The sequence below is a fragment of the Quercus robur genome, chromosome 2 (genome assembly GCF_932294415.1).
Source record: "Quercus robur chromosome 2, dhQueRobu3.1, whole genome shotgun sequence".
Lineage (NCBI taxonomy): Eukaryota > Viridiplantae > Streptophyta > Magnoliopsida > Fagales > Fagaceae > Quercus > Quercus robur.
In genome coordinates, this window is record NC_065535.1 from 57,033,092 (window position 1) to 57,058,318 (window position 25,227).

General features: G+C 39.5%; 1 protein-coding gene across 3 annotated transcripts in view; it reads left to right on the plus strand.

Moving 5' to 3' along the window:
* Window positions 1–25,227, plus strand: part of LOC126714137 (uncharacterized) — a 63,372-nt gene that overhangs the window by 17,871 nt on the left and 20,274 nt on the right. The window contains exons 2-5 of one of the 3 annotated variants that reach the window (XM_050414143.1): window positions 22,789–22,992; window positions 24,453–24,744; window positions 24,869–24,937; window positions 25,018–25,155. The exons of 1 other annotated variant lie outside the window; for it this stretch is intronic. In XM_050414143.1, the coding sequence (XP_050270100.1) occupies window positions 22,789–22,992; window positions 24,453–24,744; window positions 24,869–24,937; window positions 25,018–25,155 (703 nt within the window). Of the gene's footprint in view, window positions 1–3,369; window positions 3,663–22,788; window positions 22,993–24,452; window positions 24,745–24,868; window positions 24,938–25,017; window positions 25,156–25,227 lie in introns of those variants that run through there. One more of the 3 variants, XM_050414144.1, reaches the window with a different exon arrangement.

Genomic DNA, 25,227 nt, shown 5'->3' on the forward strand with positions numbered 1-25,227 from the left:
CCCAACTGCAGCCATACATGCAATGCCGATTCGCCAAAGGGCAACCTCTAAGCATGAGATTATCCAAAGTAAGAATGCGGTCATGAGCAACCGTCCACAAGAAAAAAGCCACCCTTTTGGGAACCTTTGCTTTCCAAATGCCCTTCCAAGGGGAAATACAGTTAGGTGTCTTCTGTAACTCGTTATAAAAAGAACGAGCATCAAACTTACCGTTTCCATTAAGGCCCCAACTCAGTGTGTCGCTGCCTACTCCCTGTGGAAGACGAGCTTGAATAAAAGCAAGTAGAGAGAAAGATGCAGCTAACTCCCAGTCTTGGAATTCCCTATAAAATCTCCGGTTCCAAGTTCTAACATTTCCCCCCACTTGATGACACAACACCTCAGAGATACAAGCTTACTTATTAGCTGAAATCGCATATAACTCAAGATACTCAGACTTAGATTGGTGGTACTAGATATTTGTATTAGAAGATTGAAAAGAAGAGATATTAGAATGAGTAACACAAGAATTAGGTGGTGGGGTTTGAAGGAAGAGAAACAAGTTGTGTTTAAAGATAGAATGATTGAAAGCAAGTGAGACCTAGATGAAGTTTTTGATAGGATGTGGAATGAAATGACCAGTTGTATTAAAAGAGTGCCTAAAGAAGTTATTGGAAAATATAAAGGATGTATGATATTGACCACAAAGACGTGGTGGTGGAGGTCCCAGCAGCAGAGGGAAAAGTGAGTGAACTATACAAGTCTACGTAGATGTAGAGACAATGTCGCTTATGTAAGTTTGGTAAAAGGAGAAATAAAGATGAAAAAGTTGTAAAATTGGATGGTCGAGAGATACCAAAGAGTGAGTGTTTTGATATGTTGAATTTGTAATTCATAAAGATGGACAAATTGAAGGAAATGTGAATCATAGGATAAGGGCATGGTGGATGAAGTGGGGAAATGTATTTGGAGTATTGTGTGATAGTAAAATTCCCACTTAATTAAGTACAAAGTTTTTTAAGAGTGTTATAAGATCAACTATGCCCTGTGGTATTGAATATAGAACTATTAAGAAGTAACAGGTTAATTATAAAAAAAGTTAATAAATAAGAAGTAACAGGTCATGTCATCAAATAAAAGTACCGGAAATGAGAATGTTAAGATATTGGAAATATAAAGAAACATAGGATACGAAGTGAAGAAATTCATTTAAAGAAAGTGATTGCTCTTATTGATGAAAAGATGAGGGACAGTCGCTAGAGATTGTTTGGTCATGTGCAAAAGAGAGTGATTAATGCACCAATGTGAAAGAGTCTCTTGATTTAAGTCGGGTAAAGAGGAAGAGAAAGTTCTAAACTAATGTTGTTAGAAGTAGTAGAAAGGACCTGTTAATTAAATGGAGATGCAAAATATGATGTTGAATGGGATAGAATGACAAAGAAGAATACATGTCGCCAACACTGATTAGTTTGTTGAGTATCTATGGTTGATCCAAGGTTTTGGGGCTAAAGCTTTGTTGTTGTTAAGTTTCTGAATAAAGCTGTGTTGCCAGAAATATTAGACTAATAATCGGGAATTGGAAGCTTTCAGGAGCTTCATCAATACCATTTATAGCACTCCTGTAAGGGGGATCGGGGAGGATAAGAGATGTTGGTTGCCTTGTAAGAGTAAGGGGTTCACGGTTAGTGCATACTATCATCTTCTAGTTGGCCATAGTGAGCAGTTTTTTCCTTGGAAAAGCATTTAGAAGCAGAAGATTCCCCCTAGAGTGGCTTTCTTTGTTTGGACCGCTGCCTTGGAGAAATGTCTGACAATTGACAATTGAGGGAAAAGAAAGGTTTGCATTTTGGATTGGTGTTATATGTGCAAGTGTAATTGTGAAACTGTTGACCATCTTTTCCTTCATTGCCCGGTTGCTTTGGTGTTGTGGGATATGGCGTTTGGTTTATTTGGAGTTTATTGGGTTATGCCAATGTCTGTTGTTGGGCTATTTGCTTGCTGGCAAGGTCAATTTGGTCGCCATCATAATGAAGATATATGGATGGTTGTTCCTCATTGTTTGATGTGGTGCATTTGGAAGGAGAGAAATAGTATGTGTTTTGAAGACATTGAGCGTTCCATGCCTGACCTCAAGCTTCTATTTTTCAGAACTTTATTGGACTGGTTCTCTGTGTGGAGGAACCATCCTTTTTCTTCTATTTTGGATTTACTTGATTTTTGTAATGTTCGTTCTTGATTTGTTCACCCCTGTATAGTCCCTGTGTACTTAGGTGTCTCTTTTTTTATTATCAATGAATCTTTATTACTTATAAAAAAAAAAAACTTGAAGAAAGGATGTCAGTTGTAGTTTTTATCCATCTCCATTGTGGACAAGAGTCATCAAATTAGGTGCGGATGCTTGGATCTGGATGAAGAAATCAAAATATGAATTTCAAGTCTTAGAAAGAGCTTAGAGCTTGAAGAAGGAACAGCACATTGGCTGCTTTGTTCAGCTGTAGGCTTGAGTCATTAGAGGGTCTTGGAAGTAAGGATGACTCAGTTATGCAGATATAGACAAAGTATGGTATTTACAAACCTAAAGCCTTTTATTTTTCTTATATAAAAAAGAAAACCCTAAGAGTTAGGACTTATTCTCAGGAATATCGTTACACTTAGTAACACGTATAATTATTATGTCAGAAATTGATAATGCATGGTTTGAAAATATTAGCTATGCTCTATGCTTACCACGGTAGAAACTGATTACTAAGTTGATGGAACTGAGACAAGATATGCACTTTGTTTCCAAGTGTTATAATTATATGTCCCACGATTAATCCTAGATTACATGCCCAAAAATATCTAAGATTACAGTGGATGAACAGCAACGAATTTGATCCACTCAACAATAGAGAAGAAACTGGTATAAAATGAGCATAAACTACATATTCATTGAATATCTGTAAATCATACTGGGTATTGTAGATATCCTTCTATATAAATGCTCTTTACACATTTTAAGGTATGACCAATTCAATCTGTAGTTAGTGACTGCCATTACTGCCATATATCCAAAGATTGCTGATACAAGTTTTATAAGTTATTGCTTTCTCTTCTCTGAAATATATTTTCTCAGTTCACATTTTTTATAAGAAGCTGCAATTACTTTTAAAAGCTATCCTAGGACTTCTTCTCAAAAGCCAACAAAAAAGTCTAAGCCACTTCACAAAATTGGCAGAAAGCTAAAGCACTGTTCAGCTTTTTAAAGGCTGATGCAATCCTTAAGAAACTGTGAAAAACCCCATTATTGGGCCTGACTTGTTTCTTAGTTAACTCAGTTTGTAGAAATTATTTTCCTATCACATTGATCAGAAGTTGGTTTCTAACTTTCTATTGCCGTTGTTGTTTCAGGTGAATGGATACTTATTGATAAATGTCTGGGCTTGGGGCTAGTCAATCGGTTTAATGTCAAAGAGGTTTTCAAGTGTCTCATCCATTGGGGAACTGGGACGGTTAATTTGGAGTTGTGGTCAGAAGATAGACCTGTTTCAAATCAATCACCTCTCAGGATCTCCCATGAGTACGAGGTGATAGAAATCCCAAAATTGTGATCCAACATATAGATTATAGAGTTGCTGTCAGAAGATTCTGTATAGGATCTCCCATGAGTACGATCTTGAAATCAAACTTATATTCACTTTAAATGTGTCTTACATTTGGTTATCAAAAAAAAAAAAAAAAAAAAAAAAAAAAAGGTCTTACAATTACTGCCCCGGGCTACCGTTCCCTTTCAACATTTTTTTGACACCACACCTGACATCATAATGGGGTCCACTATATGAACTCTTAATTTCACCGGCTACATGCATCCATGATCAATCCCTATAATCCTTTAACAGGTTCTACCTCTTACATGATGAGTAAACCATCTCGAGTCTCGACGAACTTTATCAATTAATAGTGCCAATCTGACGTGAGATAGAATATGAGGTTTAATTTTTATGAATAATGCTAGAGGTACGAATTATTCTATAAAATTTTTTACAAACTGCTGATGTGATAGATGATTATTGATAAATGAAAAAATGATATTAATGGTGGGTTTAGGTGAAAACTAATAAGACATTGGCTCATCAACATTTTGTAAAAATGTTGTAAAATAATTTGTGATTGTAGCATTATTCAATTTTTATTATTTGTTAATTTTTAAACTTATTTTTCTGTAGTTTTTGTTATTTTAGGATTTAGCATTTTATTTTCTTGATTTTAGGTGTTTTTAAAGGCTTTCCTACTCAAATTAGAATCCTATTATGGTCAATTAGGATTATTTTCAAATAAAACAATATATATATATATATATATATTTTATGTGCGTGTGGATTCTAGGTTTTCCTTGTGGAATCAATGAATCACTTATGGACATAAGGGTTCCATTGTGCTAGAACAAGATCTAGTCCTTTCACGCTTACTATTCTGAGTCAATTTGTATAAGAATTTGTTAGTATCCTGAAATAGTGAAAGGTGACCGTGAAAGTGTAAGCCTTCTGGATGGGGATTCAAACTAATGGTGAGAAGATTACTCGTGAACTCAATGAGAGTTGAGACATGCTCTTCAAGTTAGATTTGAATTGAATAACAAGAAGGATAACATTCACGAAATATGACTCACAATAAGCTTATTGGTAATCACAATTCCTTTCATGAAATTTATAAGGATTATAGATTTTTTTTTTTTTTTTTTTGAAGAATTATAAAATTTAATGTCTGTTTTTATAAAGAAGAATTCCTTCTTAAGACTTGATTTAGAGGATTTTTTTTATTATGTGGATAGTCCTAAAGAAAGAAAGGTTAAATTTTCTTTGTATAAACTTAGTTGATATGCCCTATGTAAGGACTATATTTGAGTTCCCAGCCCACTATGTGGATGGACTTAGGCCCAAAAAGCCCAAAAACAATGAATTTGTAGAGGGTGGGTTGGAAAATTGGGTTTTAGTTAATCAAACGAACACTGGGAAGGATTCAGATGATAAGAGAATGAAAAGAAAAAAGGGTTGTATTGAAAAAATCGTCCTCAGCAAAGTCCGAGGAGGTCTGTTCTTTTATATTACTCACAAGTCCGATTACAAGTTTGATTCTGGAATGCTATTTTGTTTTTCTCTCTTTTTTTCGATCCCTCAATCTCGTTTCCTCCTTCTTCTTTTATACTCTCCCTCATTTTCATCTCCACCTTCCACCAGTATACTAGATGGTTTGTGCTGATACTTGTCCTATCAGCACTTCCCATAAGTCCTCATGTAGTAGCTGTAAGGCTGAAATACACTGTTCAGGTATCACTTCTACATTAATGCAACCAGGGAGTTAGCTGTAGTGCATTTAATGCGGAGGTAGCAGCTTTCTCCCCAGATATTTTAGGGCTTTTTCTTATCTGATATCTCTGCAATGCTTGTCCGCCCAAACTGAATTTTCGGGGTTGCCATCCTTGCTGTCAAACCATCTTCCAGGACTTCGGCCCAGTTTGGCCGAGGACATTTTCATCCTCGGCACACTCTCCAAAGCTATTATGACCAAACCCCACCTTTTATTTATCAGCACAGTCACCTCTAACGAAGACTTCTCCTCCTTAGGCAGATCATTGCCCTTGGCTTGGGCCATAGGCCCAATATATGGATAAATAATGAACTTTTGGGCCTAAGGGCCCTACAATAGCCCCTCGAGATTCCCCTTTTTGGTTTCTCGAGAAGAAAGGAGGATTTCGATGTCCCTAAATTAGCTCCGTGCCTATTTCCCCCTTGCTCTGCTTATGAAGACGCCCTTTTGTCTACTCAAGACACGCTCCTGGCACTGCAGCATTCGAGACACGTCCGTATTAAATTTTGGCTACTCTTTGTCCCCCACGTTCTACGACATGATGCGAATCATATGGTTGAAGGCTTCATTGGGAATTGAGCGGGAGCTTTCCCGCTCTCTGCTCTCTCCTTGGTATAAATATCTATTAAATCAACTTCTTTTCTCACTTTAGCATTCATTTCATTCTAGTGCTCATACCTTGAACACCTGAGCCCTTACAAATACTAAAGACCTGTCCAAGGACACCTTTATTCTTTCCGTAAGTCTTCTTGAACTTTTACTCTTTAATTTTCTACACATTCCTGTTTTTTTCACGTTCTTTCTTTTTCTCCTCGGTTCTAATTTCCTTCCTCAATCTCTTTAGTTTTCCCAGCCTTTTCTAGAGATTAGTAGATTTAAGAGCTTAGTGGATTTTGAGGAGGGGATAGAAAGCTTTAGGGCTCGTTATAGGATCCCTCCAAGAGTAGGAATTAGGTACTATAGTGAGGGTCAATGGCACGAGGATAAGCAAGTCGGGGAGGTAGTAATCCCGATGATTGCCTTTATAGAAGGAGGGATGAAAATCCCCATGGGTGGAGTCACTAGAGACTACCTTAGATCTCATAGGTTGGCCACCACTCAGTGCGCCTCTAGTATGTTTAGGATTTTAGGCTCCGTGGATGCCCTTAACGAAAAAATGGGTTTAGGTCTAACTCATCATGATGTCAATTAGGTCTATAACTTTCACCGTCTAAAGGGGCAGGGATACTACTTGAAATCAAGGTATCCCAAGGTTAGGCTCATTCAATGCCTCCCCGAATCCAACAAGGGGCTAAACAAAGACTTCCTGATCTTGTTAGGGGAGTGGAGTGATGGTCTCCCTTACCCGACTAGAGAGGGAGAACCAAGTGGGGTACTAGGTCTAGGGTACTCATTTATAAGTCCTTTCTCTAATTTGTTGTATTTTCATATCTGATAAAATTTTATTTCCCTGATGGATTTGCAGACAGACGCACTGTGGAACCGAATTTTAACTTGGTCAACAAATAAAGTTTAGATAAAATACTCCACGTCGAGGTCTTTGTACACGACGATGGCCAACTACGAGCGGCTCACATAATCTTAGGGTACAAGCCGATCTCGTCCGACTTTTAGGCATCGAAGTGCATGATCAGAGCCAGAGACCCCTGTCTTCACCGCATCAGTGTAGCCGTCCCTGGCTTTCTCCTTCCTGAGGGTGTCCCCGTTCCAGAAGGCACCTTCTCGACCCAACCCATCCGAGAAAGCGATCTTCTTATTCAATCGATCCCGGAGGGTATTCCTAGAACAGATCTCCCCTCCCAATACACAGCTGGTGCATCTGGTACTTCTAAACATACCGATAAAGAAGAAGTAGTTGAAGTATTAGAGTCCGAGGACGAATTTGCAGCCTTCAACCGTCCTTTGTCCCCAGAAGCTTCAACCCCTGATCTCAGCCCACCATTTTCACCAATAATCGACGAAATGGGGATACAACGCAAACCTAAATCCAGTTTGCTAGACTTGATAGAGTCCCAACTCGGGGATGATGCACTTGGGAAGGCAGCATGCACCAAGCCTCCGATCCCTCCACCTGCTCTGCCCTCTCAGGCGACTAACTTGAAGAGGAAGAAGGAGCCGAAAAGGAAAAAGGTGATGGGAGCAAGGCAAACCCTTCCCCCCCGTGAGGATGATGTTCAAAAGGCATCAAAACAATCCAGAACGGGGCAGAGGGGCACCGAGAGGGGTGCCAAGAAGAGGAGTGGTCCCCATGTTGGGTCTCTAGCCTGGCTCCCTGCTCCAATGCTGAATGGGGAACCCCTCCTTGCTAACGCCTCCATTAGCGACTTTCAAGGAGGAGTAGCCGGTTACGTGGTTGACATAGTGGAGCAAGCCTTGCTGCTCCCCGAGGACATGGCCAAACTACATGATATGAGGAGACATGAGGTTTTTCTCAGTCTCAAAAGATATCTTGCCATGGTACGTCCCCCTCTTTTCTTTCTAACTTATTCTCATAACTTTCCTCTTCTAACTCTTGTTTCTTTCTTTGGTAAGCTGTTTAAGCCTCTTTCCGGGCCGAGGAGATGGCCAACTCCTGCCATCGACAGATGAAGGAAGAGGAAGGGAGGCATAACGCTGCTATGGAGGCCTTTAGCGTGGCCGAGAAGAGCAACCAGGAACTCAAAAAGAAGCTACAGGAGGAGGAGAAAGAAAGGAAGTATGCAGTGGCAGCCCTGGAAAATGTTGAAAAGCAAGCTGAAAACCAAAGGCTGCTGCTGCGTACTGCTGAAGACAACCTGGCCTCCTCCAGGACTCAGATTATTGCATTAAAAAAGAAATTAGAGGAGGTCAAAAAGGCTAGAGTTCTCGCCGAGAAGGCCCAAGAGGAGGCAGAGAAAGCTAAAGATAAAGCAGAGTAGCACGGCTATGATGTTGGCGTGGCCGAGACTGAGGACGCCCTTAGGGCCGAGGTCCCTGCTGTATGTAGAACTTGCTGCAACCCTGACATGGGATGAATCCCTCAACCAGGTTGGGGTTAAGGCCTCTTTTATGCTCAGGAAGGCAGGAAGTGTCTACTACCCGCTAGCCATACGCCTTGCAAGCTCTTCGGATTCCAAAGCTGACCCAACACCCTCAGAAGCAGGTGAAGTCCAAGGAAGTCCACCCAAAGCCCCTCTTGCACCTAATACTTCTTCTAAGGGTGGGGAACATGTCGAGGACACTACCAGAGCTGGAGATGTCAACAAAGGCACGGTCCAAGGCACTAACTTAGCTCTAGCTGTTATAGGGGATCTCCTCAAAGAAAAAGGAACTTCCCAAAGCATGGAGCTGGTGTCGGCAACTCTTGCCACACCCCCAATAGTGGACCCTAAGGATAAGGCCCAAGTACCCCCCCACAGCAGTGGATACCCAACCTCTCAAAGATGCAAAGGAAAAAATTGTAATAAAGATGAAAAAATAGTTGTATCTTTTTATTGTTATCTAGCAACCTTTGTTAAAGGCCTAAACTTAATGGAAGTTGCAGATTTTCTTCTTATGATTTTGGTTTTTATGTTGCCCCTACTTTAAACTTTTCTTGTTGTGATGGAATATATCTTGAGTGACCTATCCGTCTAAGTAACAACCCATACCTCACACAAAAATATGATCAGTATTAAAACAGATTAAATCTGCTAAGTTAATCACCTCGGACATGCCTAATTCTAACTTGAAAAACTTGCACAACATTGTGACGTGAACATAGGTTTTAAAATTACAATCTGCCTTACTTAAAAACAACTTTATAAGACTTGAGAGGCAGGCCACTTTCATACAGATATAAGCATGCCTGCAAATGCTTTGAGTGATGCTCATGAGCATCCATTTGGGACCTCTTGTTGCAATGAAAATCATTGTTGTTTGGGAGTAATTACACCTAATGCCAAAAATAGTTAATAACGCTTACTAATTTACCATAAACAAATACTTCACAAAATTCGCTATACCCAAGGTTTTGCCCTGACATTTAGCCATTTGAAAGGAAGTGTCAATTCGTCCAAGGTATGTGGTTCGAGGAGTCAGGCATGACCAAGTTTCTGTTTGGTACTTAGGTGGCTGTAATAATGTGTTAACTTTTCCAAAGCAGATGGTCCGAGGAACCAGACATAGCTAAGGTTCTGTTTAACAATTAGAAATATAATTGAAAGATAATTAAAAGATATCAATTTTCCCAAGGTATGTGGTTCGAAGAGCCAGGCATGACCTAGGTTTTGTTTGATTCTTAGATAGTTGTCATAATGTGTTAATTTTCCCAAAGCAGATGGTCCGAGGAACCAAGCATAGCTAAGGCTTTGTTTAACAGATATCAATTTTCCTAAGGTATGTGGTCCGAGGAGTCAGGCATGACCTAGGTTCTGTTTGATTCTTAGATAGTTGTCATAATGTGTTAATTTTCCCAAAGCAGATGGTCCGAGGAACCTGGCATAGCTAAGCTTCTGTTTAACACTTAGAAACATAATTGAAAGATATCAATTTTCCCAAGGTATGTGGTTCGAGGAGCCAGGCATGACCTAGGTTCTGTTTGATTCTTAGATAGTTGTCATAATATGTTAATTTTCCCAAAACAGATGGTCCGAGGAACCAAGCATAGCTAAGCTTCTATTTAACACGTAAAAATATAATTGAAAGATATCAATTTTCCCAAGGTATGTGGTCCGAGGAGCCAAGCATGACCTAGGTTCTGTTTGATTCTTAGATAGTTGTCATAATATGTTAATTTTCCCAAAGCAGATGGTCCGAGGAACCAGGCGTAGCTAAGGTTCTGTTTAACACTTAGAAATATAATTGAAAGATATCAATTTTCCCAAGGTATGTGGTTCGAGGAACCAGGCATGACCTAGGTTTTGTTTGATTCTTAGATAGATGTTGATAACGCATGACACATAATACAACAAACCCAAATAGGGTGAAGGAAGCCTTTATTAATAATAATACCTCTTATGGTTGTTTACATTCCAAGGGTATGGTACAACTTTTTCCTCTAGATCCTCTAGATAATAGGCACCTATCTCGACCGCCAATGTAATACGATATGGCCCTTCCCAGTTGGGTCCTAACTTTCCTCATACTGGGTTCCTTGCCATTCCTAGGACTTTTCTTAAGACCAAGTCGCCAACTGTTAATGGCCTTAACTTCACGTTGGCATCATTCCTGCTTGAGCTTGTTTTGGTAGCAGGCCAATTGGACCATGGCGCTTTCTCTACATTCTTCAATTAAATCCAATAGGGGTGTGTATGGGTTGGGTTGAGTCGGGTTGAAGGGATTTTTTGACCCAACCCACCATGGTGGGTCAAAAAAAAATTCAACCCAACCCAACCCAACCCACATGGGTCGGGTTGAACCCATGGGTTTGACAAATTATTATTATTATTGTTATTAAATTGAGTAGAAAAAAAAAAAAAAATATATATATATATATATATATTAATATATTAAAAAAACCTAAAGATTAGTATCAATATAACTCCCTAAAGGCAAACAACACTAATGACTAAACAACAATAGTAATTTATTAGGATTTGTGTGAACTAATTGACTTTTATATAGGATAGGAAGAATTGTCTATTTGAAAAAATTTATTAATTATATAATATATTTTATATATATATTAAATTAGTATTAGCAGGAGAAACTGAGGAAATGCTGCTTTACAGCTGGTTTTTTTTTTTAATTATTAAATATATAATATATATTTAAAAATATATATATATATATATATATAAAAGTGCCCTACAATTGATTTAAAAAAATGATTAAATATAAAATATATTTTAAATGTATATTAAATATGGGTGGGTCGGGTTGGGTTTGGCGGATTTGTAATTTTATGACCCAAACCCAACCCGACCCGCCATTAAAAAAATTTTGTAACCCAACCCAACTCACCAAGCCTTAAAAACCGACCCAACCCGGTGGGTCGGGTCGGGTTGGGTCGAGTTTGGTGGGTCGATGGGTTTTCTGCACACCCCTAAAATCCAAGCTCTTCTCCAACAACTCATCATTTTTGCTTGAAATGAAGGAATTTGATCTCAACGTGGGGAATCCGATTTCTAGAGGGATAACAGCCTCAACCCCATAAGTCATAGAGAAAGGCGTCTCCCCTATGGAGCTTCGAGGTGTAGTCTGATAGGCCCATAGGACATGGGATAGCTCTTCTACCCATTTCCCCTTTGCATCATCCAGTCTCTTTTTAAGTCCACTTACTATGACTTTGTTGACAGTCTCGGCCTGCCCATTTCCCTGTGGATACGTCGGGGTGGAGTATCTATTCATTATGCACAGGTCATAGCAATATCTTCTGAAGGCTTTACTATCAAATTGAAGTCCATTGTCCGAGATAAGGGTTCGAGGGACTCCAAACCTAGTGACAATGTTTTTCCAAAGGAATTTTTTGACATCCACATCCCTGATATTCGCCAGAGGCTCAACTTCAACCTATTTAGGCTGTGTTTGGTTGCTGTAAAACGTTTTCCGGAAAATACATATTTTCCGGAAATGCTAATTTCCGGAAAAGGAAAATATTTCTGTGTGTTTGGTTGTATTTCAAAAAATTTTCCGGAAAATATTTTCTGGTGTTTGGAAAAGAAGAAGGAAAACACAAATCCAGAAAAACACAAGCCATAACCCAGAAAAAAATCATCAACGATCGCGATACACAAGCCACAACCCAGAAAAAAATCATCAACGATCGCGATCTCGCGAAGGCGAGATCGCGATCAACGTCGCGATCTCGTGACGGCGCGATCTCGCGAAGCGTCGATCACGGTCGTCGGACTAGAGCTAGCGAGATCGGCGCGGACTGGAGCTCAGACTGGTCTTCTCCTCTCGCGCGTGCGCTCTCTCTCTCTCTCTCTCTTTTTCCAGAAATCCTTTGAAGTGAAAATGGAAGTGGTAATTGATTTCCGTGGTCAAAGGCCTTTTTTTTCGGTCAACGGATTTCAATTTCCGGAAAATAGAATTTTCGGGACCAACCAAACAGCCTCATTTCCGAAAAAGCATTTCCGGAAATGATTTTCACCCAAAACAAACACAGCCTTAGTGAAATAATCTGTGCCGACCAACAAATACCTCTTATTCCCTGCTGCGTTAAGGAAAGGCCCCACAATATCCAAGCCTCATTGAGCGAAAGGATAAAGGGCTGGTTAAGGGATTAAGGACTCCTCCTGGTTGATGAATGTTTGGTGCAAACCTTTGGCATTGGTCGCACCTCTTCACATATTCCTGTGCTTCTTTCTACATGCTTGGCCACCAATAACCTTGTGTGAAAGCTCTGTGAGATAAAGATCTGCCCCCCGTGTGACTTCCACAAATCCCTTTATGCAACTCTTCCAGGAGCAGCTCAACCGCTTCAGGGTGTACGCATAGCAGGTATGGGCCAGAGAAGGATTTTTTATACAGCTTTTGGTCCATAGACAGCCAGAACCGAGGAGCTTTTCTTCGTATCTTGTCAGCTTCAAATTTACTTTCAAGCAGGACGTCTTCCTTAAGAAATAACACAATAGGGTCCATCCAGCTAGGCCCCGCCCTTATTTAGTGAACATGGACCACATGCCTTCCCTCCTCATAGGGTTTGCACAAGTCTTCCACAAGGATTACCCTAGGCAAGCCTTGTGCCGAGAATGTTGCTAGTGTGGCAAGAGAATCTGCATGGGCATTCCTACTTCTAAGAACTTGTGATAAAACAAAAGACTCAAAATTAGCCTGTAAATGTCTAACCTGACACAAATATTCCTGCATTCTATAATCTCTTGCCTCCAACTCCCCTTGGACCTGGCCTACAACCAACCTTGAGTCAGAGAAAATCTCCACTGTTTTCCCACCCATCTTCTGAACCGTGGTCATCCCTACCAATAGAGTTTCGTACTCGGCTTCATTGTTCGTAGCTGAGAATCCCAATCTTAGGAACTTTTAAATTGTGATCTTCTTTGGAAATATCAAAACAAGTCCCACCCCAGATCCTCTGTGGTTAGCTGCACTATTAACGTAGACCATCCATGGTAGGGGCTCTTGCAAGGAGATTACGCCAACCGATTTTCCATCTATGTTCCGCTCTTCTAATTCATCTTCTGATGGTGTTTCGGCGAACTCAGCCACCAAGTCAACGAGAACCTAACCCTTGACAGAGGTGCGGGGCATATATTTGATATCAAAAGCCCCTAGGATCGTGCCCCATTTAGCAATTCTCCCTATATAGTCAACGCTCCGAAGTAAAGATCTGAATGGGAGCTGGGTCAAAATAACAATCGTGTGTGATTGGAAATAATGGGAGAGCTTACGCGTGCCATGCATCACTGCTAAAATGGCCTTCTCCAGTGGTAAGTAACGGACCTCGGCCTTATGTAATGACTTGCTCACGTAATAAACCGACCTCTGTACACTATTATCTACCCAAATTAACACCAAACTCACCGCTTGAGATGCCACTACAATGTAGGCAAACAAGACTTCATCTTCCTTAGGACTGGACATAATGGGCAGTCGAGACAAATATTCTTTCATCTGTTGGAATGCTAGGACACATTCTTCAGTTCATTCAAACCCCTTCCACTTGTTTAACAACTTAAAGAAAGGTCTACACCGATCAGCTGACCGAAAGATGAATCGGTTTAAGGCGGCAGTCATCCCGATTAACTTTTGGACTTCTTTTGGATTCTGAGGTGGTTGCAGGTTGTTGATTGCCTTAATCTAGTTGGGATTGACTTTAATTCCACGGTGTGTGACCATGTAGCCTAAAAACTTGCCTGACCCAACACCAAAAGAACACTTGAAAGCATTAAGTCGTAGTTTGTGTTTCCTTAAGATATCAAAAAAATTCCTGAGATCGTTAACATGCTCGGACTCTGTCTTGCTTTTTACTACCATATCATCGATATAAATTTCAATGTTTTTCCCTAACTGTGGTTTAAACATCCTAGTCATCATCCTTTGGTAGGTAACCTCTACGTTCTTCAAACCAAAGGGCATCACTTTATAATAGTAGTTTCCTATAGGAGTGACAAAAGATGTCCTCTCTTGGTCGTCCAAGGCTAAAGGTATCTGATGATACCCTTGAAAGGCATCCAGAAAGCTCATTCGAGGATGGCCCACAGTTGCATCTACCAGTTGGACAATCTGAGGCATAAGGAAATGGTCCTTTAGGCAAGCTTTGTTCAAGTCCGTAAAATCTACACATGCATGCCACTTCCCTGTCTTCTTCTTGACCACTATGGTGTTAGCCAACCATTCAGGGTAAAAAACCTCTTTAATAGCCCCAGCCCGCTTAAGTTTCATCACTTCGTCCTTTACAGCATCCGAATGCTCCTTAGATGAACGCCGAGGTGGTTGTTTCCTAGGGGTGACAGATGGATTGACATTCAGGTGATGGCAAATGAAGCTCGGATCCACTCCTAGAGCCTCGTAAGCATTCCAAGCGAATACATCAATGTTGTTCTTAAGAAAGACTACCAACTCCTCCTTCTCCCGAGGTGGCAACTGAGCCCCAACCTGAAAAATCTTTTCCGGATCATCACTGATGGGGAATTTCTCCAAATCGTCATATTTGGCCTCCTCGGTAGGCCCCCTTGTTGGTAATTCTGGAGACATTGACTGTTATAAACCTTCCTTGACTATGGTCGAGAACACAGCTGTTGGCTGATGCAATATTACAGACACGAGGCACTGCCTAGCCATAGATTGGTTCCCTACCAGTTCCTCAACCCAGTCTCCAGACAGATACTTAACTTTCTGATGTAGAGTTGAAGAAATGGCACCCAAGGTTTGAAGCCAAGGTCTGGCAACAATGGCCGTGTAGGGGGAGTATGCATCCACCATTATGAAGTCCACTTCTGAGCCGGCCTGCACGGGCAACCTAATCTGGCCCTTTGGGGCAACAACCTTCCCATCAAAACTTACCAGAGGCGAATCGTAAGCTGTCAGGTTTTCAAGTTTCAAGTTCAGTCCTTTATACAGGTCAGGATACATGACTTCTACACAACTGCCCTGGTCCACCATTACCCTCTTCACATTATACTCCCTTATTCTAAGGGTGATCACTAAAGCGTCATCATGTGTTTGGATAGTTTCGATCTTGTCTTCATCTGAGAAACTCAATGAAGGTTAGATATCTAATCTAGCTTTCTTCGGCTCGGAGTTGGGGTCCCCGGCTGGTGACCTGGCCACAGACATCACCCTGGCAGGTTGAGAGCCAGTCCTTCCAGGCCCAGCAAATATAACATTGATTGTGCCTAACAGGGGCCTTGAAGAAGCATTCCCCTGAGCCCCTGATCTTGACTGGTCTCCCTGTCTATTGGGTCGGTACAGAAATTGTTGCAACTTCCCCTCCTTAACCAGTTGTTCCAGATGGTTCCATAATGTTCGACAATCCTCAGTGGTATATTCTCGGTCTTAGTGATACTGGCAATGGAGGCTTTGGTTGCGTCTTAAAGGATCTCCACTCATCTTGTTCAGCCATTTGATATACGGCTCGTTCTTGATCCTCTCTAAAACTTGATGCACTGGTTCTCGGAACACAGTGTTTACCATTTGTGGGGTAGCAAGCCCAGATTGTCCGGAAAAATCTCGCCGGGGTTTATTATTATTGTAGCGTTCCGACCTGAAATCCCTCCCCTCTTGAGGGATAACCTTGCCCTTTCCCTTATCTTGCAGTTGGTCTTCCTCAACCCTTTTATACTTGTCAATCCAATCCATGAGTTGACGTATACTGGTGACAAGTTTACCCGTCAAAGACTTCCTTAAGCCGTGCTCCGTAGGCAGGCCGAGCTTGAAAGTACTGATGGCCACGTCTTTAAAATCACCCTTTATCTCGTTGAACATCTCCCAATATCAATCCGAGTATGTTTTTAGAGTTTCTCCCTCTCTTATAGACAGAGATAGCAAAGAAGCCAAAGGACGAGGAGTTCTGCTGCACGTAATAAAACAAGACCTAAACGTTTGGGTGAGTTCCTTAAAGGAACTAATGGAACCTGCCTTCAGACCATCAAACCACCTTATTGCCACAGGCCCCAAACTGGACAGAAAAACCTTGCACATCAAGGCTTCGTTCTTGGAATATACAACCATCTTTTGATTAAAGTAGCTAACATGTTCAACAGGGTCCGTTCTGCCGTTATACAAGGTGAAAGTGGGTTGAGTGAATCGCCGAGGAAGTCTTCCTTCCTCAATCCAGCAAGTGAAGGGTGATTTGGAAATTTGGTTGAGTGCTTTACTCATGGCGTCATTTACTAGCCTCCCGAAGATGAATTATTGTCCCTGCGTCTATAGCGGTAATCTTCGTCATATGAGAAAGATTCGCTGGAGGGAGTTCTTGACCTTTGCCTGTAGTCTTTGTCCTCCTCATCATCGAAAGAGTAGTCAGAATTGGAAGGAGCTCGCCTTCTGCACTCGTGGCGTAAGCTTCTCTTTAGGTAATCAATCTCTTTCTGCATGTTTCTGGCATTTTCCTCATGAGAGATATGGTTTTTACCTTGAAACTGACTCTTACTGATGTGGGTAGTGTGTACACTTCCCTCCTAGTCTCTCATTCGCTCAAGTTCATAAAAATGATCTTGATGCTGAGAGCCCATTGATTCTGCTGGATTTGGACCTGATCCTACCTTCGTTCAGCGTCTAACTCACTATCACACCGGTATTTCTTCCCACAAACGGCGCCAATTGTAAGGGCCAAATTTGAGTTCCCAGCCCACTATATGGATGGACTTAGGCCCAAAAAGCCTAAAAATAATGAATTTGTAGAGAGTGGGTTGGAAAATTGGGCTTTAGTTAATCAAACAAACACTGGGAAGGATTTAAATGATAAGAGAATGAAAAGAAAAAAGGGTTGTATTGAAAAAATCATCCTCGGCAAAGTCTGAAGTGGTCTGTTCTTTTATATTACTCACAAGTCTGATTACAAGTTTGATTTTGGAATGCTATTTTGTTTTTCTCTCTTTTTTTCGATCCCTCAATCTCGTTTCCTCTTTCTTCTTTTATACTCTCCCTCATTTTCATCACCACCTTCCACCTGTATGCTAGATGGTTAGTGCTGATACTTGTCTCATTAGCACTTCCCATAAGTCCTCATGTAGTAGCTGTAAGGCTGAAATACACTGTTCAGGTATCACTTCTACGTTAATGTGGTCAGGGAGTTAGCTGCAGTGCATTTAATGCGGAGGTAGCAACTTTCTCCCCATATATTTTGGGGTTCTTCCTTATCTGATGTCTCTACAATGCTTGTCCACCCCAACTGAATATTCGGGATTGTCATCCTTGCTGTCAAACCATCTTCCAGGACCTCGGCCCAGTCTGGCCGAGGACGTTTTCATCCTCAGCACACTCTCCGGAGCTATTATGACCAAACCCCACCTTTTATTTATCAGCGCAGTCACCTCTGACGAAGACTTCTCCTCCTCAGGTAGATCCTTGTCCTCGGCTTGGGCCATAGGCCCAATATATGGATAAATAATGAAATTTTGGGCCCAAGGGCCCTACACCCTGAATTGGTGAGAATGAATACAACATCATAGAATTTGATTAGGTTAAGACAAAATTTGTTCATTGTCAAAGATGCTTACAATTGAGTTTTTCCCTCTCTTTTTTTATGATGTAATTGTGTCATATACAAAGCAAAATTATAGGTCAATAAGTTCAAACTGAATTATATTGATGAATTTTGCATTCAACAATCGAGAGAAGATATAAAATTGGGAATCAACAATATAGAACCAAGCTTTGAAGAAAAATTTCAAGTGGTTGAAAAAAAATCAAGTCTTTCGACAATTTGACAAATTGAAACTTGAAGATAATTCTTCTTAAGAAATTGATGTGGTGGTTAAAGAGAAGAAAAAGGAGCTAATTTAGGAGATTGTAGAAAATCATAAAATGGAGATTATTGTGGAAGACCAATTAAAGGTGAATGTGATGGTGAGCTCAAAATTCCCAAAATCCAATTGATTTCCTAAAGACCATTGCTACACCATCTATTAATTTTTCTGGAGTTGAAAAGTTTATTTTCTTTAGAGATTAAATTTTGTAAGGATGTGATGTAAAATCTATGTTTTACCCCTCTAATCCCAACATGCCATATCATCTTATCATATATCTAAGAATAAGCACAACCACACTCAATCAATTCTAATACCCATATATAAATCCAATCAAATTAGAAGTTTATTAAGATGTTATTAGTTGTGGTAAGATGTATTGAAATTTAAGTAAAATGTTAATGCAACAATTTCTTATTGGATGGTGTAAAACCTGAGTTTTACACCCCATCCTTACCAAATTCGAACCTTTTTCTTTAATCCGTTATTGGTTATATTGCAAACCAGTTGAAGGGTGAAAAGAAGCAATTCTAAATTAATAATTGTGGCAAATAATTAGAAGAAATTCTAAAGCATGATTGTGGGAAATAATTCGGCGCTAGCTCCCCTCCCGTTCTAATTTCTCCTGTTGTCTCCCATTTTTACACAAATGAGAGACACGTGGCTAACAACAAATCCAAGGCTTAAAAATAAGCCATGTCAAACATTATACCCTCTCATTCTTTCTCAACCCTTTTTAGCAGCTCCCTAGAAAAACCGCTGTCCACATGCCACCGTAATGCCTTTCTCCAACAAGATCAAAACTTGATCGAAGTCGTGGGGACACATGAAGCCAGCTATTATCAAGCATTTTTCATTGGGTGGTGACCAATTAAACAACACCAAATCAAAATTAAAATTTAAAATAAAGGTTATACTATTAAAGTTCTATTTTTTTTTTTCTGGGTTTGTATAACCTATAACAAAAATTGATCTTTCAAAATGATCTTTGATGGTTTCCACTAGTACAGAATGGTCAGCCACTCCAAACCCATCTCCAGCATGCTCAAAACTCTTTCAGGAGCTTCAACAATTTGATGGGGAACGGAACAATGAATTGGGTCTTTGATTTGGGTTTTATTAATTGTGATTCAAATGTGAAGAGAAAGGGGAATTAATTGGATAAATGAATAAACAAATTAATGAATAAAAGATTAGAACTTGTGAAAGAAACCATGAGTTGGATGAAGGAGTGGTTTCGGCAGAGCATATATCATGGTAGCTTTCAAGAAGGAGAGGAAGCTTTTAAAGCTTCCATGAATGATTCTTTCACAGCTCAGTAAACAATTCCGATGAAGTCTCATCCATTAACAAAACGATGAAGATCTTCAATGCCGGCTTCAACTTAGTGGAGAGCAAGTTTTGGTGGAGTGTGGGAGGTGGTTTTTCTAAGGAATTAAGAAGCTGCTAAAAAGAGTTGGAGAGAGAGGGCATTATGTTAGACGTGGCTCATTTTTAAGCCTTGGATTTATTGTTAGCCACGTGTCTTTCGTTTGTGTAAAAATGGGAGACAACGGGAGAAATTAGAACAGGAGGGGAGCCAGCCCCAAATAATTCTAACCAAATTTTGAAGATGGTCAAGTATTTAAAATATCTTTTTATTTGAAGCAGAAGATTTCAATTTCCAGACAAAAACTCGAGGTCAAGTTTTAATTTTCATTATTTTAGGATTTTATTTCTTGAGTAATTCTACACAAACTATTTTACAAGCTTTTTTATAAACTATTGATGTGAAAAATTCTTATTGAAATTAATATTTATAATAATAGAGCGATTAAATTTTTATGTTAGCTTTTATTGAAATTATTATTAAAAAGAATCAAATCAAAACTGGAAAGAACTCACTCAATCTAATAAGAAACAGTATATTAAGCCAATTATGCTAATGATCCAACACAAACTTTAAATGTTTATGTGTATTCCCAGAAGCCAATCATTCCTATAAACTCCAATTCTTTCTGCAAGAACATGATCAATCACAAGTCATACACGAAACATTGAAATTTGAGATTCCATCTTATTCTCTTTTCTCAATACATTCTAAGCAATCAAGCAGAGGATACAAAAAGAATGAAACACATGCAAGATTAAATAACCATAAACAAAATGACCAATCACGAAAACGATAAATACCCATCAAAATCAAACCCCAAACAAACACAAATCCTCACGAAAAATCAATATAATGTGAACTTTATCAAATTCTTCTAACAGAACAGAGGGGGAAAAAAGTCAACTTGGAAAGAACAAACCTCACAAATGCCATCATCAAGCAATTTTGGTGAAAAAGTGAAGCACAAATCAAAAAAATTTAGGGAAATTTCAAACCAACTCTACAGTACTTGAAATGGGTTTTGTTGTTGCTGTGTAAAACCTTTTTCCCTACGCCGGGGAGGTTAATTAATGGTAAGGTCCTTTCTGAAATTGGAGCAAAGTCGAAGAAAGAGGAAAGAAAGCACGGTCAAGAGAGAGAGTGAATGCAAGACAGCAAATAAACAATGGATTTTTATTGTTTGGTGAGAACAATTCCCTCACTAGAGCTGGTGAGGTACCATTCATGGCTTAGGGATCTGTTTCTTCTTTTGTGGGTCTTGCTTAGGGTTTTGTTTAGTAATCGTCGTTCTAGATAGGTTCTTGTGGATGGTTTGGAGGAGAAGAATTTGAGAGAGACAAACTGAAGAGAGAAGCGTAGACTATAGAAAAACTGAGAGAGAGGAGAAGAAAGTCAGAGACTCAGAAACTGAGTACTCCCCAACGTGAAGATGGTACTCCCCAAAGTGGGAAAAAATAAAGGAACAGTACAATGTAACAAAAGTGCAATTACATATGATGTTGGTACTCTATAATATGATAATTGAACCATTAAATGTGATAAAAAAAAAAAAAAAAAAAAAAAAAGAGAACCACCGAATATGACAAAAATACAGTTATATGTGATGTTGATATTGCGTAATGTGAGGATGATACCATACATATGATGTTGATACTGCACAATGAGAGGATAATACCATCAAATATGAGAAAAAAAAAAAAGGAATCACCGAATGTAACAAAAGTACAGTCACATGTGGTGTTGGTATTGCGCAATGTGTGAATGATACCATCAAATGTAAGAAAAAATAAGATAACCACAAAATGTGACAAAAGTATAGTCACATGTGATGTTTGTACTATGCAATGTAAGGATGATACCATCAAATATAAGAAAAAATAAGGGAACCACCAAATGTGACAAAAGTACAGTCATATGTGATGTTGGTACTGTGCAATGTGAGGCTGGTACCATAAAATGTAAGAAAAAAAAAATAAAAGAACCACCGAATGTGACAAAAGTACAGTCACATGTGATGTTAGTACTGCGCTTTGTGAGACTGGTACCATAAAATGTGAGGAAAAAAAATAAGAGAATCACTGAATGTGACAAAAGTACAATCACATGTGATATTAGCACTGCGCAATGTGAGAAGAGTAATATAAAATATGAAAAAAATAAAATAAAAGAACTACTGAATGTGACAAAAGTATAGTTACATGTGATATTGGTATTATGCAATATAAGGATGGTACCATCAAAGAGAAAAAATAAGAGAAAATCACTGAATGTGACAAAAGTACAATTAGATGTGATGTTAGTATTGCATAATGTGAGGATGATACCATCAAATATGAGAAAAAAAAAAAGGAACTACCGAATGTGACAAAAGTACAGTCATATGTGATGTTAGTACTGCACAATATAAGGATGGTACCATCAAATGTGAGAAAAAAAATAAGAGAATCACCGAATGTAACAAAAGTACAATCATATGTAATGTTAGTACACAATGTAAAGATGGTACCATCAAATGTAATATTTTGGTAATTTGATATAGCAGGTTGTCTACTAATAAAAACCGCACCCCAAACAAAAAGAGGGGTAATGTAGAGTTACCCTGCAAGCCTTACAAATTTACACTTCATTATAATTTATTTTATTTTTTAATTTCTTTAATTAGATTGCAAAACTGACGCACGAGCGGCACGACACATAAACACGTTAGGACTTATAAAAAGAGTTAAAGAGACATTCACATTAGGATTGCTCTCTTCCCACCTCAAAACGCTACAACTACCATAACCGCTTAGTAGTGGCAGGGAAAGCTTAATTGAAGTGGAAGCAATTGGACATGAGCTTACAAGTATTACGGTCTACCCTTGTCAAAATCCATGGATCATTTTGTGGCAAGCCCAACAAATAGATTTGCACCTTTTCAAGCTAACCAGAAATCAAGGCCAACCAAAATGTTTTTTAGATTGTAACCAAGAAATAAAACCTTATAATTTATGTTTTTCATTACACTACAGTATAATTTCGAATTTCTAAAAAAAAAAAAAAGACGAATTTCATTTACTTTTCTCATTTTCTTATTTCTAATTTTAAGCCCTTAATTTATAAACACAAGTCACAACAATTTCTACCCAAATATATAAAACCACCGGCATACCAGTCCTGATTCTTTTAAAAAATTCAGGTACAAAGTTATCTCCACTTTTGTGTGGATGGGATCCAGTTACGTTAGCAATTAGCTCACTTCTCATTAAAAAAAAAAAACAAAAATGGTACGTTGTGCAGGTTGAGATTCGCACCACTCAACAACAACACTAACAACAACACTAGCACTAGCACGAGCAGTGTGTCTATTAATAATAGTTTTAACTGTTGTTGGAGTCGACCAGTGGTCAGGTTGAGGAATCTTGGTCTTGCTGCTGCTACTACTCAGGGCCACATCTTCACTTCATCATTTCCTTCTTCTCCGTCTGGCTTCATCACCCTCAGGTTCTCTTACTAGTTCCTCCTTTGGCCTTTGTTTAATACAATTACATATCAGATTAGCCAGAATATGATGCACGGTGCATACTCATATTAGTTTTGTGAATGATTAATGCATTTCTGAAGTTTTGAACTAATACACGCGCATTAATTCCACCGCATTCACTATTGGCCAAATTATATCTTTGTTCCATAAAGTTTAGATCATGACTGATTTTAATCTCTGAAGTTTAAGGTGATCACTTTTTTAGCCTTGACTGAAAATTTAAAGTGATATGGTTTATTTTAGTCCCTAACAGACTTAGAGTGAAATTTAAACTTTAGAGACTAAAATTGATCACGGGCTAAACTCAAGGGACCAAGTTGGATCCGACCCGATCACTTCGGGTCTCTTAAATTTGGATCCGCCGCCGACCTGCCGGCGGCGAAGGTTCGGATGGTCGGACGTCGTCGTTTTCCGGTCGGTTTCCGGTCGGGCTCGGACTGTGGGAATCGTCGCCGGATTTTGCCAAAATCTGCTTATTTTTGCTTGATTGACCGGATTTCGAAGAGATCTCGGCGGATCTCAACGAGATTAGGCCGAATCTTGAAGAGATCTCAGCAGATCTCAACTAGATCAGGCCCGATCTCGAAGAGATCCGGCGAGATCTCGACGAGATCTCGGTGGATCTAGAAGAGATTCGCCGAGATATCGACGAGGTCTCGGTGGATCTCGAAGAGATCAGGCCAGATCTCGACGAGATCTCGCCGGATCTCGACAGATCGGACGAAATAGACCGGCGAACTACTTCAATCGACGGAGAAAGTAATTTTCGGTGCGTTTTCCGGTCGGGTCGGTTGAAAATCGGTTTTCCATGCTATAACCCGTCAACCGACCCGCCGGTCTCGGGTTTTGGGAGCAGAGTCCGCCGCCGACCGTCGCCGGCGTCTGGTCGGCCGGTTCTCGGTCCGGGTCGGCCGGGTGGGTCGGTTGACGGGTCTGGTTGGACACCCCTAGGACCAACAATGGATTTAAACCTTAAATTTTATCCTTTTGTCAATATGGGTAAAGAAAGAGTTTCTCATATGATTGTTGGTCCCTTAGCTCATAAGCGGGTTTAATCCCTAAAGTTTAAAGTGATCGTTTTTAGTTCACAACAAACAAATTTAAAGTAATCGCTTTTAGTCCCAAAAAGCAAGCTGTGATCTGGGCTAAATTTAAGGGACCAACCATGTATTTAAACTTTTAGTTTTCATTTTCTGTGTATATGGGTAAGGAGATAGTTTCTTATATGATGTTTATACAAATGATAAATATCTGAGAGTGATGAACCGTTGCCTGCTTAAATCTTTATTAATTAATGTCATCTTCAGCATTATCGTCCTCTGCTGTGTTGTTTGGAAAAATAGAAATTGAGAAGAGAACAGGGGAGAATACTAATACTACATGTCGGGGAAGGACTACTAATGCAAATTTTGGCTTGCAGAAAGAAGAGGCTTAGTAGGAGGTTGATTGGTGAGAGGTTGATATCTAAAATGACTGACCATGAACAAAAGGCAGTCACTGCAGATGTCTCCTCAGGGGATATGATTTTTCAACCTATATTGGAGGATGGAGTCTTTCGATTTGATTGTCCTCCAAATGATAGAGATGCAGCATATCCTAGTTTATCTTTTATAAACAGCAAGGATAGGGAAACACCCATTATGAGTCACAAGGTGCCCTTATACACTCCGAAATTTGAATGTCTTTTTGAAAAGCAAATTGTTAAAATTGAGGTCAGTTCCTTCATTGCTTTCTTTGATTTGGTTCTCCACATTTCTTTTTATCTCTTTTCTAATGCAATTTCAAGTCTTACATTATTCCTCTTAATTCATACAATGGAATTTGCTTCTAATGTAGCTTCCTTCTGGTACCTCCTTCTATGGGACTGGAGAAGTTAGTGGACAACTTGAGCGGACTGGAAAGAGAGTAAGTCAATTTGTTTGATATTCCATCCACGAAATCTCTATACTTGCTCTACAAATATTGAGCAATTGCCTTTCTTTTAGGTTTTTACTTGGAACACGGATGCATTGGGTTATGGTCCAGGAACTACATCCTTGTACCAGTCTCATCCTTGGGTGATGGCTGTTCTGCCCAATGGGGAGGCACTCGGGGTGCTTGCTGACACAACACAACGCTGTGAGGTACTGTGACAATTGAATATATGGAAATAAAACTTTCTGAAATCTTTATAGTTATACTTTATAGTTTTTTAC